General features: G+C 45.8%; 1 protein-coding gene across 1 annotated transcript in view; it reads left to right on the top strand.

Moving 5' to 3' along the window:
• Positions 1-22,842, top strand: part of CLCN4 (chloride voltage-gated channel 4) — an 81,081-nt gene that overhangs the window by 14,860 nt on the left and 43,379 nt on the right. The window contains exons 3-4 of the mRNA XM_007991001.3: positions 13,088-13,242; positions 15,557-15,656. Coding sequence (XP_007989192.1) covers positions 13,099-13,242; positions 15,557-15,656 — 244 coding nt within the window. The 5' untranslated portion in view covers positions 13,088-13,098. The remainder of the gene's footprint in view (positions 1-13,087; positions 13,243-15,556; positions 15,657-22,842) is intronic.

Raw genomic sequence — 22,842 nt, 5'->3', positions numbered from 1 at the left:
GGAGCTTAATTCCACACTTGGAAACTCTAGGAAATGGTGCTCGCTGTGTCATGGGCCCCCAAGATCACCACTGGGTGGTCCGGTGATTTCCTAGGAGGGCTCATAAAGCTTGACACATGTCATATGCATGGCTATGATTTAGTACAGCGAGAGAACACAGAGAAAAATCAACAAAGGGAAAAAGGCTTATGGGGCGAAGTCTGGAGAAAAGCAGGCATGTGCCTCCAAGAGTCCTCTCTCAGTAGAGTCACACAGAACATGCCTACTCCTGCCCATGGTGAGTTGAGACAACATGTGTGAAATGTCCACCAGGAAAGCTCCTTAGAGACTCAGCGCCTGGGATTTTTATTGGGGGCTGCTCAAATAGGCATTCTCTGCCTAGCACACATCAAAATTCCAGACTCCCAGAGAGAAAGCAGGCATTCAGCATAGATCACAGTATTTGGACAAAGAGTTTAGGCACAGTGAGCCACTCTTACCAGCTCTGGGAATGGTGGGAACCCTCCCAAAATACAAATTCCCAGATGCCAGCCAAGGGCCAACCTTGCAAACAGGACTTCCTAAGGAAAGCAGTCTCAGGTCTGCTATATTATGTGTTTTCTGCACAGGTACAAAGCACATTCCTTGAAATAATCTCATTTAAGGGACAAGGGAGTGGAACATTTGAAGATGTCTGGTTTTCTCTAGACTTTGCCCCACAAGCCTTTTCCCTCGAGAGTCAGTTCTTGAGAGTCATCAATTAATACCTACTCCCAATAATGCACTTCAGGCATGCCATGTGAGCAGAGCCACCTTCTGTGGGTCTCAAAACAATGACAGTGACCTCAGACTAAGCAATATGGTTAGAAATTAGCTAGAGCTTACTGGAAGGTTTTGAGTGATATGAGTGGGGTGCTGGCAGCATCAGATACAGTAGTTATTCTAGAAATTGGATGGGGACAGCAGAGCCATGTGTATAGGGTAGTTCACGTTCCTGGGGTTGTGTGGCAGTATTGTAACTGAATGAAGAGGTCAAGGCTTCCCTCTAACCTCCTTAGGTAGATGTCTCCTTCCTGTGTCTGCTCACTGGAGGAATGGGAAAGTGTGTGTGTGTGTGTGTGTGTGTGTGTGTGAGTGAGAGAGAGAGAGCACGTGTGTGCGTGTGTGTGTGTATGTGAGCATTGTGGGGGCAGAAAATCCTGGTACATTTGCTGTATTTTAAACTTCCATTTCTAATCTTTCAGTTCTGAGCAGCGTGAATAGGCAGATGAACAAATGTTTGCTATAGCCTCAAACATTCATGTCAGAACATTTTTTTCCCTCCTTCCACACAAGTAAATGAAGAGAACAGTGCTCTGTTGTATCATTTGAAGATGGCTATTAATTTGCGTTGGATTGCATTTCTTAAGCATGTTTATGTTATTTGAGGAGCAGGAGACTGGCTGGCCTGGCCGCCCCCGGAGGAGGCACTTGTGGGGAAGCTTTGAAGCTGGAGCAGGAAGGAGTGAAATGACACAGTCTGATGATGATCACGGTAATGCAGGCCTTGCAGCCTGGCGACATTCTTCAAAGGCAGCTAACTGCAAGACTGCCCTCTTCCCCTCCCTTCTCAGACATCTCCAAGACCCTGCCAGCCGCCAGATGAAACCAATCTTCCTAGAGCCTCATGTGGTGGTCTTAGGCATCGCTTGGGAGTGCCTTAGAAATTCGGAGTCTCAAATGTAGTCTTGGGCCACACCCCAGCTCTCCAGGATCAGAATCTGCCGTTTAATAAGACCCTAAGGGATGCATGGCTCATCCAGGCCAGAGTCAGATCTCATCTGAGGCCGCACATTGGCAGCACCTGGGGAGCTTTTAAAAATGCTGATGCCTGGGCTCTGCCCCAGGGACCCCGATTTAATGACTCTGGGCGGGTGCTGCTCCTTGGGCTTTCTGAATGCTCCCACGTGGTTTGGCTGCGCACCCTGGGCTGGGAATCGTGGGGCTCCCTGGCAGTACCTTTCTGGAATTCTCCTTCCCCAGCCTCCCAGGCACGTGACTGCTTAATCTCCTCCCTCTGGGGCTCTTTCTCTGTCCTCTGCTCCTGGCTCCCCGATTTCTGAAGTCAGCCCCGTCTCTTTTCTTTCTTTGTTACCTACTTGCCATTCTCCAAAGTGCCTCTGCGGGGGCGGGAGCTTGTGAGAAATTCGAGCCTCAGCCTTGCCCCAGACCTGCTGAATCAGCACCTGCAGTTTAACCAGAAGCCCAGGGGATGCGCATGTGCATTGTCATATGAGAAGCGCTGGTCTAGGTGACGTAAGCTGGGAAAGAAACCCAGGGAATCTGCTGGAATGTAGGGAGCCTGAGCTCAGGAACTGGAAGGCGTCGGTCTGGGTCTCTGGCTTGTTTGTTCTCTAGCTGTCTCAATCTGCCACTGTGGTCATTTGGGGCTAGATCATTCTTCTCTGTGGGGACTGTCCTGTGCATTTAGGACGTTGGGCAGCATCTTTAGCCTCTACCCACTTCATGCCATAGCAATCCCCCTCCCCAGAGGTGACAACCAAGAATGTCTCCAGGCATTGTCAAGCGTTCCCTGGGGAAGAATGGTCTCCAGGGGACACTTTGGTGTCTGCCTCTGGCCTCATTCCTTCCCACCATAGACCCTTGGTAGGGTTGGTGGCTCCAAGTTAGCCACTGCCCTGGAAAGAGAGACTTCCTTTCTTCTCCTCGTCCATTTGTGCGGCCCTGCATGGGTCCCATGCTCATCCCCATAGCCAGTCATTGTGCCTGGTAGTTGGAGCACTGTCATTGGCCAGATTGGGTTGTGTGCCACACCCGGCGCCAGGGGCCAGCTTTGTTAGCAGTTGAAGAACACTGGGAGAGTTCTGAGGGAGGCACAAATGGCTACTTTGGACCACTCTAGCACCCCTTTACGGACCCAAGTCCTCCGCTGAGCTTTCACCCAATAACAAGCTCATTTAGCAAATATCTGTTGTGTGACAACGAACAGCTGGGCCCGTTCCAGGGCAGGCATTTTATAAACAATCTTCAGGACCATCCTAGGAGGGTGGTCTTGTTAGCCCATTTTACAGGTGAGCAGACTGCAGCTCAGCAGGGCTGGTGACACCCATGGCAACCTGCGGAGCCCAGTTGCTCCCTAATTCCCCCCACCCTGTACCCTGCTGTCAGCCCTTCCTTTCTGTCACCCCCTTGAGTTCTTCCTACCCTCCAGGCTGCCCTACACTGCCATATAGCTGAACAAATTGTAAAAGGAACACCATGTCATCATGCCTCTGCTCAAGTCAGGGAAGACTGTTGTTGCTGTCATCTTTTGTCCCCTGCCCAGTCCCCTCTCCTCCCTGCCCCTCAAAATACTCTTCTGACTTCTATTGTGTTTACATTTCTACTTTTCTTTGTAGATTTACCAATGAATTCTGGTTCCTGAGCTTTGTAACTTACTTCTGCCCGTTTTTGAACATGATGTAAACGGGATCACACAGCGTATTTGGATGCATCCGGATTCTTTTGCTCTGTATTCTGTGTTTAAGAGTTACTCATTGCAAGCATACCTTGGGAAGTGGTTGACTCAAAGGGTAGGTAGATGAGAAGCCACTGAAGGTGACAGAGGAACGGCTATGGGTCAGAGAGGGAATTACCTTGGCATTACTTGGGCAGAGCTGGAGCAGTGGGCTAGGCAGTTAGGAGGTTGCGGTGACCTGGGTAGGAGCTCCAGCTAAGGGTCTGAAGGTCACGGGGAGGATGGCAGGTGAGGCCTGGTAGGCTTGGGAGAGTTGTACTGCCTTCTCTTTCTGACGAGGTAGGAGTTACAGGTTGGAGGAGATGGAAAAAGGGGGAAACATTCCTCACACAGGCTTGTTGGACCAGCAGGAGCTGAACCAGCAGTCGTCTTGGGCTGCAGTGAAATCCCCTGTGAGACTAGGGGCCCCGAGCACCAAGGAGCTGGCAGCCAGCAGCCAGCAGCCACTGAGCCCAGCACCTCTCATAATCCACAAGGTTGGAAGAAAAGCAACTCGGTAAAGGCTGCTCGTGATGAGTCCTTGGGGCTCCTGGAAAATCTGTAAGAAATGAAGATTTCGAGATGTTTATTTTTAGCTGCCATCTGACCATGGCCTGTCTCTGAACTTGATGTTCTTGGGCCCTCTCCTCTGGCTGTGTGTTCTAGAATTTCTATTGTGTCCTATGCTTTTCATGGTGTCATGTGAACACTACAGGTAACTGTGATGATCTTGAACACTTTGTTAGTGCTATGGTATGATCATATTTTTATTCATGAGCCAAGGCACCTGGAATCTTGAAGTGTTCAGATCACTAATTACTTGGAGAAACTTTTCTGATTGTAGGATCTCACAGAAAACCCTCTCTCTCTCCCCCTGCCCCCCCGCCCGTGTGTGCGTGTGCGTGTGTGTGTGTGTGTGTAATAGGAACTCATTTTTATTTTCCCAAAGCTTTAAGGTTGAGATGTTGACAGTGACATCCTTTAGTTGCATTGTTGGGTTTCTGGAAACTCATTCCTTCCCTTAAATAATCCTAAGGGGAATGACTGTGGATACTTGTCTTTCTATTATACTTGTCCCCATGGGTCACAATTATTTGTTTGCTGGATTTTGTTGGGAGGTGAGGGCTGCAAATGTGCTGGTAGCTCTGGTGACTCAGACAGAGGCCTGGCAGGTAGCAGATGCCCAATAAACACCCATGGTGTAAAGCAGGGGCCGGCAAAGTACAGCCTGCAGGCCAGATCCAGCCCGTTCCTGTTTTTGTAAATAAAGCGTTATCGGCAGGCAGCCACATCCCTTCATTTCCATATTGTCTGTGGCTGCTCTGCTCTACAATGGCACAGTCCAGTAATCGCAATGGAGACTATATGGCCCGCAAAGCTGAAAAGATTTCCCATCTGGCCCTTTCTGGGAAAGATTTGCAAACCCCTATCAGTTAAGTTACTATGAGGAAACAGGAAGGAGCATGGGGCAGGAACAGCTTGTGGGAGAGGCTCATGGGAGCCAGAGGTGGTTTTAGTAGCAGTTTCTACCCTGCCCACGCTGGCAGGGGACCCTGCCGGGACTCGCCTCTAGGGTGGCCTTCCTTGCTGGTTGGAGACTTTTAATCTTTTAATCTGAGTTATGACTTTCCGTTCCATCTGTCCAAGTCATCTGGGGATTAGGTAATAGAGCAAGTTGGCAAATAATCTGATATGGTCTGATTTGGGAGGGGAATACTGGCATAAACATTGGCAGGTTCTGTGGCACCTGGCCACTGCTGGGCAGAGGACAGAGGGAACAGGTGGAAGGGCTTCAACCACAGTGTTTTTTTGGGCGGTGTAAATACTGATGGCAGCACGAAGCGTAATGGCTCCAAATGGGAAATCAGCCAGGTGTCAGCCGCAGTAGAATGGATAACTACATTGGGGCTGATTCCTCAGTCAAATACTGTGGAACAGGAGGCGGCCAAGTTCGTGATCCTGTGGGCCAACTCCAGCTCACTGCCTGCTTTCGAACAGCTTATGAGCTAAGAATGGTTTTTGCATTTTTATATGGTTGAGAAAAAGCCAAAAAAATAATATTTTGCAACACACGAAGATGATCTAGAATTCATATTTCAGTGTCTGTGAATAAAGTTTTATTGAAACATAGCACCAGGCATTAATGTGTCTGTGGTCTCTGGCTGCTTTCCAATGACAACGGTGGAGGTGAGTAGTCTCGACAGAGACTATATGGCCCTGAAAGCTTCAAATATTTACTCTCTGGCCCTTAACAGAAAAAGTTTGGTGGCCCCTGTTACAGGGCGAAGAGAATGAACAGATAGTTACACTGAATAACATGGGTAGATCTTGCAACATAATAGAGAATGAAAGAAACTGGAAAAAAGATTTCATTTCTTTAAAGTTCAGAAGCAGGCAACAGTAATCTATAGTGTGAGGGTCGGGATAGTGGTTACCCTTAGGGGTGGGTCAGGGACTAGCGGGGGCTTGAAGTGGTGTCTAGGGGCTGGTCATATTTCGTCCCTTGATCTGAGCACTCCATACATGGGTGAGTTCCCTTTGTGAAAATGTGTGGAGTTGTTCATTTATGATTTTTGCATTTTACGAATAGTTGTTTACTTCAATAAAAAGCTTACTCAAGAAAAGTGATTTCAGTCTGGCAGCTCCTCAGAAGGTTAAACAGAGTTCCCATCTGACCCAGCAATCCACTCCTGGGCATATACCCAAGAGAAATGAAAACATATGTCCATGCAAAGACTTGTACACAGATGTTCCTAACAGCCTTATTCATAATAGCCCAAAAGTAGAAACAACCCAAATGGCCATCAGCTGATGAGTGGATAAACAAAATGTGATACACCCACACAATGGAATCTTATTCAGCAATAAATAAAAAGGGGTGAAGCACTGATACGCACCACGGCCTGGATGAACCTTGAAAGCATTATGCTTGGTGGAAGAAGCCAGATGCAAGAGGCTACATACTGCATGATTCCACTTATATGAAGTGTCCAGAATAGGCAAACCCATAGGATGGAAAGTACATTAGTGGCTACCTAGGCTGGGAGAAGGAAGTGATTGCTAATGGGTAGGGGGTCACTTTTAGGGGGATGAAAATGTTCTGGAATTGGATAGTGGTGATGACTGGATAGCCTTGTGAATTTCCTGAAAACCACTGAATTGTACACTTTAAAAGAGTACATTTTATGGTATGTGAATTACCTCTTTAAAAATGCTGTAAGAAAAAAAAATGCTGTAAGAGATTGCTGCTACAGACCTGTGTGTATCTGTATACGTCAGAAGGAAAAGGTCTCAAGGTGACAGGTACCTCGTCCATTCTTCCTGCTACTCCTCCCAATGCAGATATCTTGAAAGTTGACAGACAGGGGGAATGCCTGACTTCCTCCAGGTAATCCAGACCCTTCCCCTAGATCCAAGCCAGTTGAGTAGCACAGAGCAGTTTCTAGAATGTAGCTACCATGGGCATGTTAATTTTACTACTTTTGTTTACTAAAACTGCAGTTCTCAGAAAAACAGGGTAAACGAAAATATCCTAGATAACTTGCTTCCTGGACTTTTCCTGTGATTATACCTGACTTCACCCCCATTTTCCTGATGTCTGTTTTCCTTTGGTCTGATGGGAGAGGAATGGGAATCTTTTTAGTAGTCACTGGGGCCCATTTTCATAGCTGAGCCTGGGCTCTCCGCTCCTTGCTTTTTCCTCCAAGACTTCATTGTTTCACAGCCAAAGAAATGGAGCAGTAAAAAACAAACACACAAAAAACAACAAAAACAAAACAAAACAAAACAAAACAAAACAAATTAAAAAAGACTTCACTGCTTACCTGTAGGTTGCTTTTTATATATAGTTCTTAATCTCTTCTGAATTGAACTTCTTGGTCCCCACTTCTAGGTGTTAAGGGCCATAATGGTTGCAAATATTGTGATAACTTTTGAGAGGATCCCTTTTGAGGGTGTGAGATGGCCACCCAGAGGATCTCAAAGTTTTCATTTTGCTGAATACACTGAAGAGTGTATTTCTTAGGATTTTCTGCTCTGTAATGACAGACAATCACAGCTGGCAGTGAAGATAGCTCTGAACTTTCTGTAAAGTCCCAGGCCTAAACATTATCTGTGGCAGAGACAAATCGTTTTAATTAATGACAAAATGTTTGCTTGTCCCTGCGAGGGTGAAAGGGGCTGGTGCTAAGTTTCATTCCCTGTGCCACCTACTGGGGTGAAGGGGCAGGGGAGGGAGCATCCCAGGGTCCTGGCTTTCAAGAGAGGGGCAGTGAGGGTCAGCTGTGGTCACACACCCAGACTTGGGAGTCATACAAGTCTCTTGGTTAGTGGTCTTGCCACTTTTAATAGAGGTATTTCAGATTTGAAAGAAAACAGTCTAAATAGTCTCCTCAAAATAAATGCTTTGAGGAGGTTTTAGGAAAAGGTATTTCAAATGTCAGACATAGATTCATGTTTTAATGGCCTCACTGATTCTTGGTAAGTGGAAGCCCACAGAAGGTCCCGCAGAAACTCAGTTGGACCACTACAATCTCCCTGAGCAGAACTGGAGTCCATCGGGTCCCCTCTATCAGCTACAGACAGCAGAGGAGTGAGCAGATCAACTTCAGAAATGAGGTGACATGCAGGGGGGTAAGGAAGGGGTGTTTCCATGAAACATGACTTTCATTTTAACAAACATTTATGAAGCACTAACCACATGCCAGGCACAAATTGCTTTACAAATGTCAGCTCATTCCGTCTTCTTCATAGCACCCTGAGGCAGGTAGTGCTGCAATTCCTACTTCATAGATGGGGGAGACTGAGGCACAGTAAGAAAGGTCCAGTAACTTGCTTAAGGTCACACAGGTAGTAAGCGACAGACGTGATATCTGAACCCACGCAGTGCCATTCTGGAGTCTGTGTTTTAACCAGTATGCATGTGATGCTGCCTCTCTTGTGATCAACAACTGAATATAGAGGGACAAAGTAAAATATTGAAGATCCAAGTATCTCATACTGCCATTTTGTTTTAAAATAAATCTACGAAGAAAACATACCAACAGGTTCTGGGAGTTATCAAGGGCATGATGACGGGTAATCCTTATTTTATTCTTGATACTTTTCTGTATTTGTCAAGAAGGTTTGTAAGTTGGGTGGTTGGTTGTGTGTTTTTAAAAAGTAGCCACAATAATACCTCTGATTTCTGAATGCTCATCTAGAACTTTGCCATTTCCCCATCAAGAGGTGGAGTCTACTTCCTCTCCCCTTGAACCTGGGTGGGATTTTGTGACTGCCTCAATGAAGAGCAAGTGACAAAAGGGATGGTACCTGACTTCTGAGGCTGGGCCATGCAAGGTGATACCGCTTCTGCATGGTCTCTCTCTCTTAACACACTTGCTTTGGGGCCCAGAGCCTCTGGATAAGAAATACTGCCACCCGGCCAGGCACAATGGCTCACGCCTGTAATCCTAGCACTTTGGGATGCCAAGGCGGGCGGATCACCTGAGGTCGGGAGTTCGAGACCAGCCTGACCAACATGGAAAACCCCGTCTCTACTAAAAATACAAAATTAGCTGGGCGGGGTGGCGCATGCCTGTAATCCCAGCTACTTGGGAGACTGAGGCAGGAGAATAGCTTGAACCCGGAAGGCAGAGGTTGCGGTGAGCCGAGATCACGCCGTTGCACTCCAGCCTGGGCAACGAGAGTGAAACTCCATCTCAAAAAATAAAAAATAAATAAATAAAAGAAAGGAAATACTGCCATCCAAAGTCACAGCTGAAGAGACCACATGGGGATGCCACATGGAAAGAGAGAGAGGCCTGGGAACCCCAGCTGTTTTCGTCTCCAGCTGTTGAGTCTCTTGGCCCAGGCGCCAGATGTGTGAGTGAACAAGCCTTCAGATGATGCCAGCCCCAACCCCTGTCTGACTAAGACCTTGTGAAAGACCCTGGGTGAGGATGGTCTTGCTGAGTCCAATGAGACCCCAATACCAGGGTAGATAAAGATATGATGGGCTGCGTGCATTGGCTCATACCTGTAATCCCAGCATTTTGCGAGGCTGAGGTAGGAAGATTGTTTGAGCCCAGGAGTTTGAGACCAGCCTGAGCAACATAGCGAGACCCTGTCTCTACAAATAATAAAAAAAAAATAGCTGGTGTAGTGGCATGCATCTGTGGTCCCATCTACTCAAGAGGCTGAGGCAGGAGGATGGCTTGAGTCTGGGAAGTTGAGGCTGTGTTGAGCTGTGATTGCGCCACTGCACTCTAGCCTGGGTGACAGAGTGAGACCCTGAAAAAAGAAAAGAAAGAAAGAAGGAAGGAAGGAAAGAAGGAAGAAAGAAAAGAAAAGAAAAGAAAAGAGAAAAGAAAGAAAAGAAAGAATCCTTTGGGATGGCTAAAGAGGATGCCCCAACTATGTCTGGGGAAATTAATGCAAGTTCCACGGATAGGGTGAAACAAAACAGGGTTCTGCAATGTGAATAGGAGCTTTCAAGGCAAAGGAGAAGGTTCAGGGTAGAAGAGAAAAGCACATTCAAAGATTTGGGTTTCTGCCTGACATTTTTGGTCAAACATGGATAACCATGATTCACCTAGGGTGGCATTTTTATATTCAGCCAAGCCTTGATTCTACTTAGAATCTGTCCTTCTAGATCTTGATCTGGGTGATTTCCTGCTTTCTTTCATCTTCTAGAACCTGTTGTATTATTGCTAACACCCAACCATAAAAAGTTCAGGTTTCCTTTGAGTGTTAAAGATCCCTGTTCTGAGGGCGAGCTGACCCATTCAGAGTCGCTTTTAACATCAGAGCTGTAAATGACATCATTAATACTATTGTATTAATACATGCTTGTCTTCGTTGAGTCCTGAGTGAAGTGAGTTTTACTGGACAGGATCTGCTGTTGAAGAACTTGAGCCTGACTTCTTGGGGTCTTCATGCTTGGAGACCAAATCTACTGACACTTTCTTGCCTTTAGGCATTGGTTACAAGATATAGGTGTCCTGCATTCCTTCCACAGTCCCTTTGGAGGCAAATAATGGTTGTGTAGGAGAGATGTTCTCTTGTCAGGCAGGATACCTCCAGCCTGAACTGGGGCAAATTCCACTCCACCCTCTCACTATTGGTACTGTCATCTATGGCTGCTCCAGTCCTCCCCTGAGTTGGTCTGCATTGCCCCAGCTAACTTGACCTGTCTTCCTTTCTGTCCCTCAGAGCTCAAGTTCATTCTACCTAGTAACCCATTATTATCATGCTGCTGATTAACAACTCCTTCAAAGGACTCAGTGGCTTAAAACAACAACCATTCACTATTTTCACAAATCTACAGGTTGGCTGCATGGTTGGATTGGGCCAAAGTTGGCTGATCTTGGCTGGACTGACACATAAATCTGTGGTCGGCTGGACCTAGATGATTTCTTTTTTTTCCCTTTGAGATATGGAGTCTTGCTCTGTCGCCCATGCTGGAGTGCGGTGGTGCAATCTTGGCTCACTGTAACCTCCACCTCCCAAGTTCGAGGGATTCTCCTGCCTCAGCCTGCTGAGTAGCTGGGACTACAGGCACCTGCCACCACGCCTGGCTAATTTTTGTATTTTTAGTGGAGACGGGGTTTCACCATGTTGGCTATCTGCTGGCTGGGTTTTTCTGACAAGCACTCTCTTGGAGGGTCAACAGCCTGTTGTCTTGTTTTTCCCATCAGAGATTTTCTTTACCACATATATTAAGAGGTTATTTTCATTTTGTTTGTGTATAAATGGGAATGAAATCTTTGCTTTCTAATTTTACTCTCTTCCTAATATCATTGGTTGCTACTGACTTATGCAATGTGATTCTTCCCTGGGCACTCATCAGGGGGTATTGTTTTCAACTTGGCATGGCTCAAATCTCAAACTTTTAAAGTTTTAAAGCAGCCGAGTTGCACTGATGATCAATAAATCAATCACTGTGACCACTTTATTGCTTGTAAGGTGATTACCCTACTTTGCCCATAGTGACTCTTCAATTTGATTAAAATGCAGTTTCACTGGGTCGTGGTTGAGTCCTCCAGATATATAAATACATGAGAGAAGCCTGTACTCAAATGTTTTTATAACCACCCTTCAAATGTTTAACCATCTATTCCAGCACTTTTGTGGTCCTCATCCTATAATTCAAATTTCCATGCTCTTTGCCAAAGTAATTCTTATTTAGTGCATATTCCAACCTCTTGTCTCTGTAAGAGTGTATTCTTTTCTCTGCTAACTGGTGGTGAGCCTCGGTCCCACTGCAAAGCATTTTCTGCAGCTGACATGAGCTCCTGTGCAGTCTGTAGATCAGGCTCTGATGGTGGGAGAATATGGGAGATGATGTTGGTTCACTCGCGATTGTTTTCCAGGTGAGGGGAGCTGGAATAGTGGGAGTGGAATTATTATCTTGGACAGGAAAGGAAGATACATTCACCTGTGCTACTGCCCTGGCCGCAGGAGCCCTTTTGACTGCATTTTAAGACATTAAAAATGAGCATCTGTCCTGGAGCTCCCTGCCCAGGGCAGTGTGCCATCAGCTTCTCATGGCTCTTGGCTCGTGGCAGGTTGTCCCACCTCCCTTGTCCAACTCCAGGGTGGCCCCATTCACACAGAGGGCTCCTGCCATCTGCAGATTGCCCGGGCTCCCACCAGCTCATTAAAGTCTTGCCAGCATTTTCACTGTGCCATTGAAGTACATTTTGAATATCCATGATGACATTCACATAGGCTGCCTGCCTGAGTGGTCTGCTTTGTCTCCCATGGGAACCAATTATTGGTTTGATTACCATTATTTTCATTTAAACCCTGTTTGCCCCTCCAGCCCTGTCATTTGGACACCTTGCTTTTGTAGAATGTGAGGTTTTCTAGGAATGTATATAATTGATCTTCATTTGCAGATTCCATATTTGCAAATTTGCCTACTGGCTAAAATGTATGTGTAGCCCCCAGATCAATACTCATGGAGCTTTCGAGGTTGTTCATAGATATGTGTGTGTGTAGAGTGACAAAGTGTCAGCAGTGCCCGTTCCTCGCTGAGGTCTGAGAGGGCGATGCTCTGCCTTACTGCTTCCACTCCTCCTGTCAACAAGGGTCCTTTTCGTGTTCCATTTAGTGCCATGTTTTTCACAGTTTTGTGCTTTTTTTGTTGGTAATTTTGCTGTTTAAAATGGCCCTGCAATGCAGTGCTGGGAAGCTGTCTGGTGTTCCTGAGCGTAAGAGCGCTGTGACTTGTTTTATGGAGAAGCCTCGTTCAGGCATGAGTGATAACGCTGCTGGCTGTGAGGTCAATGTTAAACAATATCTATTAAATAGAGTATCTTTAAACAGAAGTACATAAACAAGGTACAGCTTGATTGTTTGATGAAAATGTGACCAAAGGTTTTGCAGGAACCTAACCCTGTATTATCTTGGGAACAGTAGTAGTATTCAGTAATTCAGTGTTTGAGGTGACTTTATAGAGCATAGCCTCCACGAATGATGAGAATTGACTGTGTATATATTTCATTACAGCACAGATGCCTGTGCTGAAATAATTTTTCTTATATAAGAAAATAGGGTACATGGACTATTCTTCTGTCATGTCCGTAGCGTGTCCTGCTCACATCTTTAATGACTGGTTTTCTTGCCCAGGTGTAATTAGCATGGTCAATGCGGGAGCGATGAGTGGCTCTGGAAACCTGATGGATTTCCTCGATGAGCCGTTCCCTGACGTGGGGACATATGAGGACTTCCACACCATTGACTGGCTAAGGGAAAAGTCACGGGACACCGACAGACACAGGAAGGTAAGTGGCATTCTGAAAGGACACACTGCAAATGGCTAAGCCATGCATTCATTCAAAAGTTACTGAGCTGCAGCTTAGGTCCACGTATGTGTCATGTGCTGGGTTAGGGTCTAAAGAGGAAAAGAGCCAGTGGGAGGAGCAGATATATTGGCAGATCATTGTACTAGCAGGAGCTTTGGGCAGGACGATGTGTCATATGGAGGGAATGTGGTGTGGAGGAGAGGGAGGGGACTTTGCAGGTGCCATTTCTGGACTCTGTTTCTCATCCATGAGGATGGAAGCAATTATGCCTGAAGAGGAAATGAGATTATGTGTATATGAAAGCACATATGACAGTGCCTGGTGTCTAGTTGGCAATCAGTATATATTTTAATGAACCACAATGGTTATCTGTCAAGTGCTATGGGATCATTTAGGTTCAGTTAGGGAAGGGTTTTTCAGCAAGGGTAACATTTCAGTTGGGTCTTGGATGACTAAGATTTTGCTAGGCAGAGGAAGGGCAAGAATTCTAAACATCAGGAATGCCCCCCTTTTTTAAGTCATAGAGGCATGAAAGAATGTGGTGTATCTGGGCAATTCAGGGAGCTCCGATGATCTGGTTGAGTATTCCTGCAGGAGGAGGGATAGGGATGAGTGTGGAAATGGAGGCAGCAGGGCCATGTGGGGGAACGGCCATGCTGGCGGTGGAGAGGAGTTTGTATTTCATGCTGAAAGCCACAGAAGACAATAAAGATGCACTGCAAAGGGAGAAGTAGGAAGCTTGGAAATGAGTTCAGGAGACTGAAGGCAGTGATGTGCAGGTGGAAAGAGGGGATCAGGATTGAGAGGTATTCTGAGGCGCCACGGACAGGGGAGGTGCTGGGTCCAAGAGGGGAGTGGGGTCACAGAACACCAGGCTGTGGCCTGAAGAGGATGATGCCTTTGATGCCTAGAGGAAGCAAGGGGGGACTGGCAGACTGCCGGGGAGGCCAGTGAGTTCTGTGTAGATGCGTTGGTTTGAGCTGTGCTGCGGACGGGTGATCACAGGTGGTGAGAACTCTGTGGTTCAGGGGTGAAGGAAGGGCCGGGAGGAGAATGAGGTCCCTGTGTGCAAGTGGAGGCTGAAGCTTTAGAAGCAGCCACAGTGGCCTGGGTATGCAGACAGAGAAGGGAGGAGACGGTGCCCAGAGTTACCAGGTCCAGGGGAGGCAGATGGAGAGCCCATGACAAGAGGGGAGCCCGCCAAGAGCAGTCTCCTGTGAATGGAGAGGGTGTTGTGTAGGGGCCTGCTCACAAGGTCACCCTCTATGGAGAGGTCAGGTAGGAGGCAAGCCAGCGGCACGGCGGCTGGCGGTGAGGGGAGAGCTGTTTCAGATGAGGGTGAGGAGTGACATGGACAGTGTGGCCGTGTCACGTCACCTCACGAGGGCTGGCATGAAAGGAGGAGGGGAATGTGTAGGGAGCCAGGCTTAGTCATGAAGATGTTGCAGCCTGTTGGCTCTAGAGTGCAAGATTGTGGGGTCAAGGCAGCCTTCCCTCTAGAACACAGCTCAGCAGACTGTGGCCCGCCGGCCAAAGCCAGCTGGCACCTCGTTTTGTAAATAAAGTTTTATTGGAACTCAGCAATGCCCATCCACTTCCATATTTTTATGGCTCCTTTTGTGCTATAGTGGCAGGGTTGAGGAGTTGCAACAGAGACCATTTGGCCCACAAAGCCCAAAATATTTACTCTCTTGTCCTTTACAGAAAACTTTTGCCCACCACTGCTCTAAAAGGCTGTGAGGGAATGATGATCTCAGAGGAGCATATGATTCTGTTAGCACAGGGAGGTGTGTATAGCTATGTCCATCTGCTATGGCAAACGTGATCTATACCAGCTAATTCTAAGTTCATGCTGCTAAAATTTAACCTTGAAAACAAAAGGAGGAGATGAACCCTGTGTTGAAGAGGCTTTTTAATGAAACTTAGCAATGTGAGTTAAGATAGTAACGCATATTCAGAATGGAGACACAGAACCAACGTCCCCCTTCAGCATGGCTTTTAAATTATCAAAGATCAAATCACATTTAGTATGTTTTTTAATTAAGTGAATTCTTTGCATGTGTGCTCAAATTCTTTGGAGACTATTGTGGCATCTTTATAGCTCTATGAACTAGAAAGCTCATCTTACCATTGTGGCATGTAACTGAAAGAATCATGTCAGTGGGAATTTAACTGCTTGATGACATTCATTTTATTTTCTTAATTACCCTGTTTCCTGAGGAAACAGTTTCAAGGAAAAAAGCATGAATTTGAAAATGCATTCAGATCAGCTACTGTATCTGCTTTGTTCTAGATCACCAGCAAGAGCAAGGAGTCCATATGGGAGTTCATCAAGAGTCTGCTGGATGCCTGGTCAGGATGGGTGGTGATGCTGCTCATCGGCCTGCTGGCGGGTACGTGGATGAGCATATGGCACTCCCGTGGGAAGCTACAGAGGCCGAAACCTCAAAACACGAACCTCTGGGAGATTTGGAATATGGCATGTGTTGCTTTTACCCCCGTGGGAGGGATGTATTACTTGAAATATCTAAGGGCAAAATGCATGACTGTATATTTAACCTAAAATCCATCATCAATAAGGCATGCCCAAGGCATGAGCTCAGGTACAGGCATCTGGAGAGCTGTGATGATAGAGCTGGTGGCCTTTCCACACAGAGCACAGTTTTCTGACTATACCGGATTTGACTGAAAACACACATTTTTTTGGAAACGGTCTTGTTCCGTTGCCCAGGCTGGAGGGCAGTGGCATGATGCCAGTTCACTGCAGCCTCTACCTCCCAGGGTTGAGCGATCCTCCCACCTCAGCCTCCTGAGTAGCCAGGACCACAGGCATGCACCACCATGCTCAGCTTATTTTTGTTATTTTTTCGTAGAGATGGGGTCTCACTATGTTGCTCAGGCTGGTCTCAAACTCCTGGGCTCAAGTCATCCTCCTGCCTCAGCCAAAGTGTTGGGATTACAGGTGTGAGCCACTGAGCCCAGCCAAGCACACATTTTATATTTGATTGTTCTTGATTATGTAGACGGCAGCAAAATCAGGGACTGTATTATCTTCGATAAGAAAACGTCACATGAGATTGCCTTTTGCTACTACTGGTAGGCTCTGGGATGAACTGGAAACATCCTGCAACAGTCAGCACCACGCTAGACACCCACAGGAGCTGAGGCAGGCCCAGGGGCCTCCATCAACCTGACCCTCGGGGACTCTGCATCTTTCCTTTTTAGAATCCCAACACCATGTTTGCGAGCAGTAGATGTTTCCAGAGTAAATGGATGTTATCTGGAGGGGAAACCCATCTTTTTAATATCAAATGCACCAACCCTTCCTGGAAATTGTTTCCTAAAACTTATGTCCTTTTAGGAGATTGTGAAGGTTAATGTCTAAGAATAAAAAATTTGGCACGATGAAGAGGTTTCCTTAATAAAAATCCCCTGCATATAACAACATGTAATAGTTATGGTTAGAGAACAGATCAGGGAATTGACTATAACACAGGCGGAATATATGTAGTAAGTGGTCTAAGAAGGACAGAACACGAATGGGGCACAGATAAGTTTTGTGATTCCAGGGGCTTTCAGTTTCCAGGTGATCTTGGTTTATTCCATAGATCATCGTAGGAGGGGCTTGGTTTCCAGGGAAGGGCTCTACCTTCCTCACCTGCCTCAGCATCCCATCAAGAGCTAAGAGGAATGCTCGGAGGGGGAGCCCTTTCCTACTAGTCACAGATGCTGTCTGTCCATTTCTCCAAGCCTGTCCTTCCTTTCCCAGTGGCATTTCTTGTCATGTACTGGCAGCAGCCAGGGCAGGAAATTAGACTTCATTGTCACAAGGTATTGGACGACCAATTTTGCCTGACTGCTTCTGTGAAGGCATTTGAAGGTGGGCCGGGTGGGAGTTTGCTATGAATTTTGATGTCCTTATTTAGAGTAGATTGATAAAACCTTATAGTGTGTCATTTTTCTTGGCTTGTAGGAAGGAGAAATAAATAGGGTAAATGAAGAAACTCAGAATAGGAATAAATGTTCTGATAATGGCACAGCTTAGATTTATTGACTGACCTAGGAGCCCAATTGGGTTGACTTTAATCTGATTTTGACCAGCTGGCTTTATTATCCACTTGCTTTCCATCAGCTCTTTCACGAGGGGGAATTAAAAACAGTATGCTGCTGCACGGGCTTCACTTCAACAGTATCTCTGGAGAGGACCTCTGGCTTGAACACAGCCTGCCCCTCCCCTCTGTGATTGTAAGGTGCAGCCAGGGGTGAGCACCGCTGGCCAAAGGAGAGCCCGTGGGCACATCAGCCAGGGAATACATGGGAGGGTGAGAATGGGGTGATGCTGAAAATGAAGGGGCTACAGGATTCTTTTGATTTGGATGCACTTTGAAGGGACAGCCAGAGAGCCATGTCCCACTCACTTCCCGCTGCCTCGCTGGACTAACAGTGGAGAGGACCCGGGGTCTCACTGCCTGGCCGGCTGCCCCCTCACTGGCTACTGTCTTGGGACTCCCTTCATGGGTAGGTCCGCGGCATCTCCGCAGATGCTTATCAGAAGTCACCGCTAGGTGTCACTGTTGGACCACGAAAGAAAGCTGAGGCCTGCTGAGCCGCAGTCAGCACCAGAATCAGCAAGGAAGATTGGGTGTGCAGTTAGGGGGTTGTGAATGAATTAATAATGATGAAACTTGGGGTAATCATCGCGTTTGCTCCTGGATATCTGCACAGGACCCTCCCATCTTCTTCACCTTCTTCTTCAAATACTGCACGATGTCACTTATATGTGGAGTCTAAAAAAAAACCAATGTCATAGAAACAGAGTACAAAGGTGGCTCCTAGAGGGAGGGGTGGGGACAGGACGGGAAAAGAGATGTTGATCAGAGGGTTTAAGTTTCAGTTAGACTGGAGGAATAAGCTTTAGTGAGCTGTCGCATTGCATGGTGACCACAGTTAATAATCATGTATTGTATATTTCAAAATTGCTGAAAGAGTAGACTTTCATAATCTCACCACAGAAATAAACTGGGGAGGTGATTTGGTTGGTGCGAAGGTAATTGTGGTTTTTGTCATTAAAATAACGACATGATTGAATCTTTAATTAGCTCGATCAAGTCTTTCTATAATGTATACATAGGTCAAAACATGACATTGATATACACAATTATTATGTGTCAGTTTTAAAAAGTTAAAAAATCAAGATAATGAGCTCTCTGCCTTTGTTTTATGGAAAAACAAAGAACTATGGATAGTTCTAAATTTGACATTACCGGACCCTGTGGAAAGACCTCATGAAATACTAAATATTATGGTTCTTGCGTGCTGTTGCTAGGGGGCAGTGTTTACTTAGCTGACTCTGCAAACTAGCATTAAGCGGAACCAAGCTTGCATCCAGGATTTCATGATCTGGAGAAAATACTTTGAGCATGTAGGATTTCTTTTCATTGGGTTTCAGTTTCCAACTTTAAATCAGGAAATAGTTTTCACAATTCCACAAGGTATATGTACTTCAAAACATCATGTTGTGCATGATTAAAACATACAATGTTATGTGTTCATTTTAAAATGAAGTATATGTACTTCAAAACATCATGTTGCACACGATTAAAACATACAATGTTATTTGTCCATTTTAAAATGAAAGAATAAATCAGGAAATAGCTAATGATATCTCTAACTTAATGAGACTAATTATATATATTTTTATATTTGGAATCAAGTATTTCATTATTGAATTGCATGTTTAAAAATTTCAAACCTGTCTGATATTTAAAATTTAAAAAACAATAAAATTACACCCCTCCCTCTCTAGGCCTCACCCCCCTCACCTGCTGTATGAGTGTATATATGTATGTATGTAAAGCTTTATTGAAATATAATCCACATACCATACAATTCACCCATTTAAAGTATACAATTTAGTGGTTTTTAATGTATCACAGAGTTGTACAACCATCACCATGGTCGATTTTAGAATAATTTTATCATCCCCAAAAGAACAATTATACCCTTTAGCTATCAAGTGCCTGCTCCCCAACCATCCTCCTTCCAGCCCTAAGTCCACTGTTAACCTGCTTTCTATCTCTATGGATTTGCCTATTCGGGGCATTTCATCTAAGTGGAATCATACACTATATGGTCTTTGTAATTAACTTCTTCCACTCAGCATAATATGTTCAAAGTTTGTCCATGTTGTAGCATGTGTCTGTACTGTATTCCTTTTCACTGCCAAGTACCATTCCATTGTATGGATAGATCACATGTTGTTTATCCACTTATCCATTGATGGATATTTGAATTGTTTCTACTTTGTGGCTATTTTGAATAATGCTGCTATGAACATTTTTATACAAGTGTTTGTGTGCATGAATGTTTTCATTTCTCTTGGGTATATGCCTAGGAATAGAATTGGTTGGTCAAATGGTAACTCTGTGTTTAACTTTTTGAGGAACCATGAGACTGTTTTCCGAGGCACTGTACCTTTGTAGTGCACTATATTTTCTTTCTAGTACTTAGCACCTTTTTGGTTTTTTTGAGACATGGTCTGGTTCTGGTGCGATCATGGTTCGTTACAGACCGGGCTTGAGCAATCCACCTGCCTCAGACTCCTGAGTAGCTGGGACTACAGGCGTGTGCCACCATATCTGGTTAATTTTTGTGTGTGTGTGTTTTTTTTTTTTTTTTTTTTTTTTTGTAGAGACAGGATCTTGTCATGCTGTTCAGGCTGGTCCTGAACTCCTGGCCTCAAACGATTTGTCCAATTTGGCCTTCCAAAGTGCTGGGACTACTGGCATAAGCCACTGCACCTGGCCCTTATACCTTTTAACAGAGGCTTTAATATACTTATTTTGTTCAGTGTCCTGTCCCAGGTACAGTTCCACAAAGGCAGGGACTTGGGTCTACTCTTTTCACTGCCGTATTCCCAAGATATGGACGAGTAACTGGCATGTAGTAGGTACATGTTCAGTAACTATCCCTTGAATGAATGAATGGACCTGAGTTTTCTGATCTTTTCATTCATTTATTTATTGTAATCTTTTATTTAACATGGATATATAGTGCCAACTATGCACCTGACATGGATATGACGACGGACAAGACAGATAGGGTCCTTGACCACTTAGAGTGGACACAGGGTCTGGATGCCGGGCATGACCCCCACTGTGGTATGAAAACCAGACAATGAAACCTTTTTTACCCACCACTTAAAGACTAGTGGAAGTACACACACACACACACACACACACGCATGCATACATGCACACACACACAGAGAGAAATAGAAAGAGAGCTAATTGTGATATCAGCATGTGAGAGGTGTGGTGATGAGGAAGGACAGGCAGCCACAGGAATGCCAGGGAAGTACACCTAACCCAGACTTAGGAAGTCAGGAAAGACTTCCCAAAGGAGGTGATATAAATGCTGGAATCTGGATGGTAAGTAGGAGTCTGACAGGAGGGGAGGGCAGTGCTTGCTGAGATGGTGCAGAGAGGAGAGCGCGGCACATTCCAGGAACATGGAGTGGGCAGGGTGTGCGGAGTTAGTGAGGGAAAGAGATGAAGCTGGAGAGATCTGAGGGGCCAGCTGTCAGGGTGGGTGACCTGTTGAGGATTTGGGTGTTCTCCCAAGAATAATGGGTAACCATGGCAGGGCTTTCCATAAGGGAGTGGCATGGGTCAGTCTGGCATTTGGAAAGCCTGTTGACCACAGTGTGGAGAAGCCATGAATGGGGCAGGACTGAGGCCAGAGACCAGAGAGGAGGCTCCTGCAGCAGTCCAGCCAGCAATGACTTCAACACGGTGATCTGAAAGACAGCCGGAGTGGGGATGGGGGTAAGTGCAGTGATTCAAGCGAGATTTCAGAGGTGGAGCTGCTGGGATATGGGGATTGCCTGGAGGGGGGTTGCTTTCCCAGTTTTCTAGTTTGCACAGTAGTGTGCCTGGATGGTGGGTTCCTCTCCCAGCTGGGACAAAGCTGAGGCTGGGAGGAGGATGCTTCAGTTCAGTGTTGGATGGCGGTGGGTTGAAGTGGAAATACCTAGTAGACCCAAGAAGGCAAATAGACTTGTGTTCTTTAACAATGCCCATTCATTGGCTTTGACTGCCTAGGGCTCTGCTACAAAGATTTGGGAAGGTAAGTCCACAAGTGTGTGTCACGATTGATTAGTGATGTCTGTCATGGTGTGTCAAAAGAATTGTGAAGGGGAATCCAATAGAGTGTGCTATTATTGATTGGTGATGTTTGCTGTGGGCATTGGAAGCTGACGGCTGGGCTATGTAGTGATTGGCTCTGTAATAGGCAGTGGGCTGTATGTGCTTGGAAAAGCATAGCTTGAGATGTACATTTTTACCTAATGGTAAATAGAAGGATGTGAATAAGGTTGCCAGGGTTGAGAGCATAGTGTAAAAAGAGAAAAGGGTTTAGGGTGAAGCTTTGAGGAAATGGCCTTTTAGAAGTTGGGTGGAGGAGTCAGAAAGATCCTAGGAGGCAGAGCAAACCAGAGAGCGAGGAGAAAAGCAGGAGAGCATGATGTGGAAGCCAAGGGAAGAGGTGTTTCTAGAAGGGTGGAGTGGTCAACAGAGTCAGATGATGCTGAGAGCTCTGGAACTGGGATCAGCAAACTTTTTCTGCAAGAGGCCAGAGAGTCAATATTTTCAGGTTTGTGGCCCATGTGGTTTCTGTCTCAGCTCTTCAGTTCTGCCACTGTAGCATGAAGGCAGCCACAGAGTGCATGTAATTGAATGGTGTGGCTGTGCTCCAATAAAACTTTATTTACAAAAACAGGCTGTGGTCCAGATTTGGCCTGTGGGCTGTAGTTTGTGGATCCTGTTCTAGAGGAATGAGCTAAGGCCATTGCCTTAGCTGCATGGGAATCTCCTGGTAGATTGAGGGGATGGACTGGGCCAAGGGAAGGAAAGAGATTGGATGGTGACTAGAGGGGAAAGTGGAACCAGGGAGGGTTTTTTTTTAATGTTTAAATGCTGATGGCAAGGAGAGGAAGAGGTTGAAGATACAGGAGAAAGAAAGGGGGAATGGGAAGAGCGAGGCCCCAAGGAGGAAGGATATGTAGAGCTGAGGTGGGCGGCATCCGATGCAACACCGGGAGAAGAGAAGGGAGGGGTGAATGCTGATGCCAGGTGTGGATGCTTTCAGTGAGGATGTGGGTGCAGAACCAATCCTGTATTAACGATGCAGTGAAAAGGCTGAAAAATGAAGATGCTTGAAAGCATTCTCTGCCTTTGTGAGAGATGAGAATGCGTTATTCTGGAAAGAGACCCAAGGCCGCCTTTTGTTATCCATTCAACTGCACGTTCCGTTTTCTCCCATTTCTATTGGCTTTTACAGTAGTTATTTAGTTTTATAGACCCTTCATTCTTTATAATTTAAATAATATGGAGAGTTTTAATAAACAGGATTTTCCCGAGTTTGGTTCTCATTTGGTGACAAAACCTTACTCATTCATGATGTGAGGACGTCGTAGTTGTTATGAGTCCATTTTGTCTGAATTATCATGTTTCCCTGAGAAATATTAATGTGTGTGGTTCTAGGATCCTGCCCCAGAAGCTACTGAGGGAGTTCTGTCTT

This window comes from Chlorocebus sabaeus, chromosome X, assembly GCF_047675955.1.
Source record: "Chlorocebus sabaeus isolate Y175 chromosome X, mChlSab1.0.hap1, whole genome shotgun sequence".
In the NCBI taxonomy this organism is placed as follows: Eukaryota; Metazoa; Chordata; class Mammalia; order Primates; family Cercopithecidae; genus Chlorocebus; species Chlorocebus sabaeus.
This window is presented reverse-complemented; position numbering and strand designations above follow the sequence as displayed.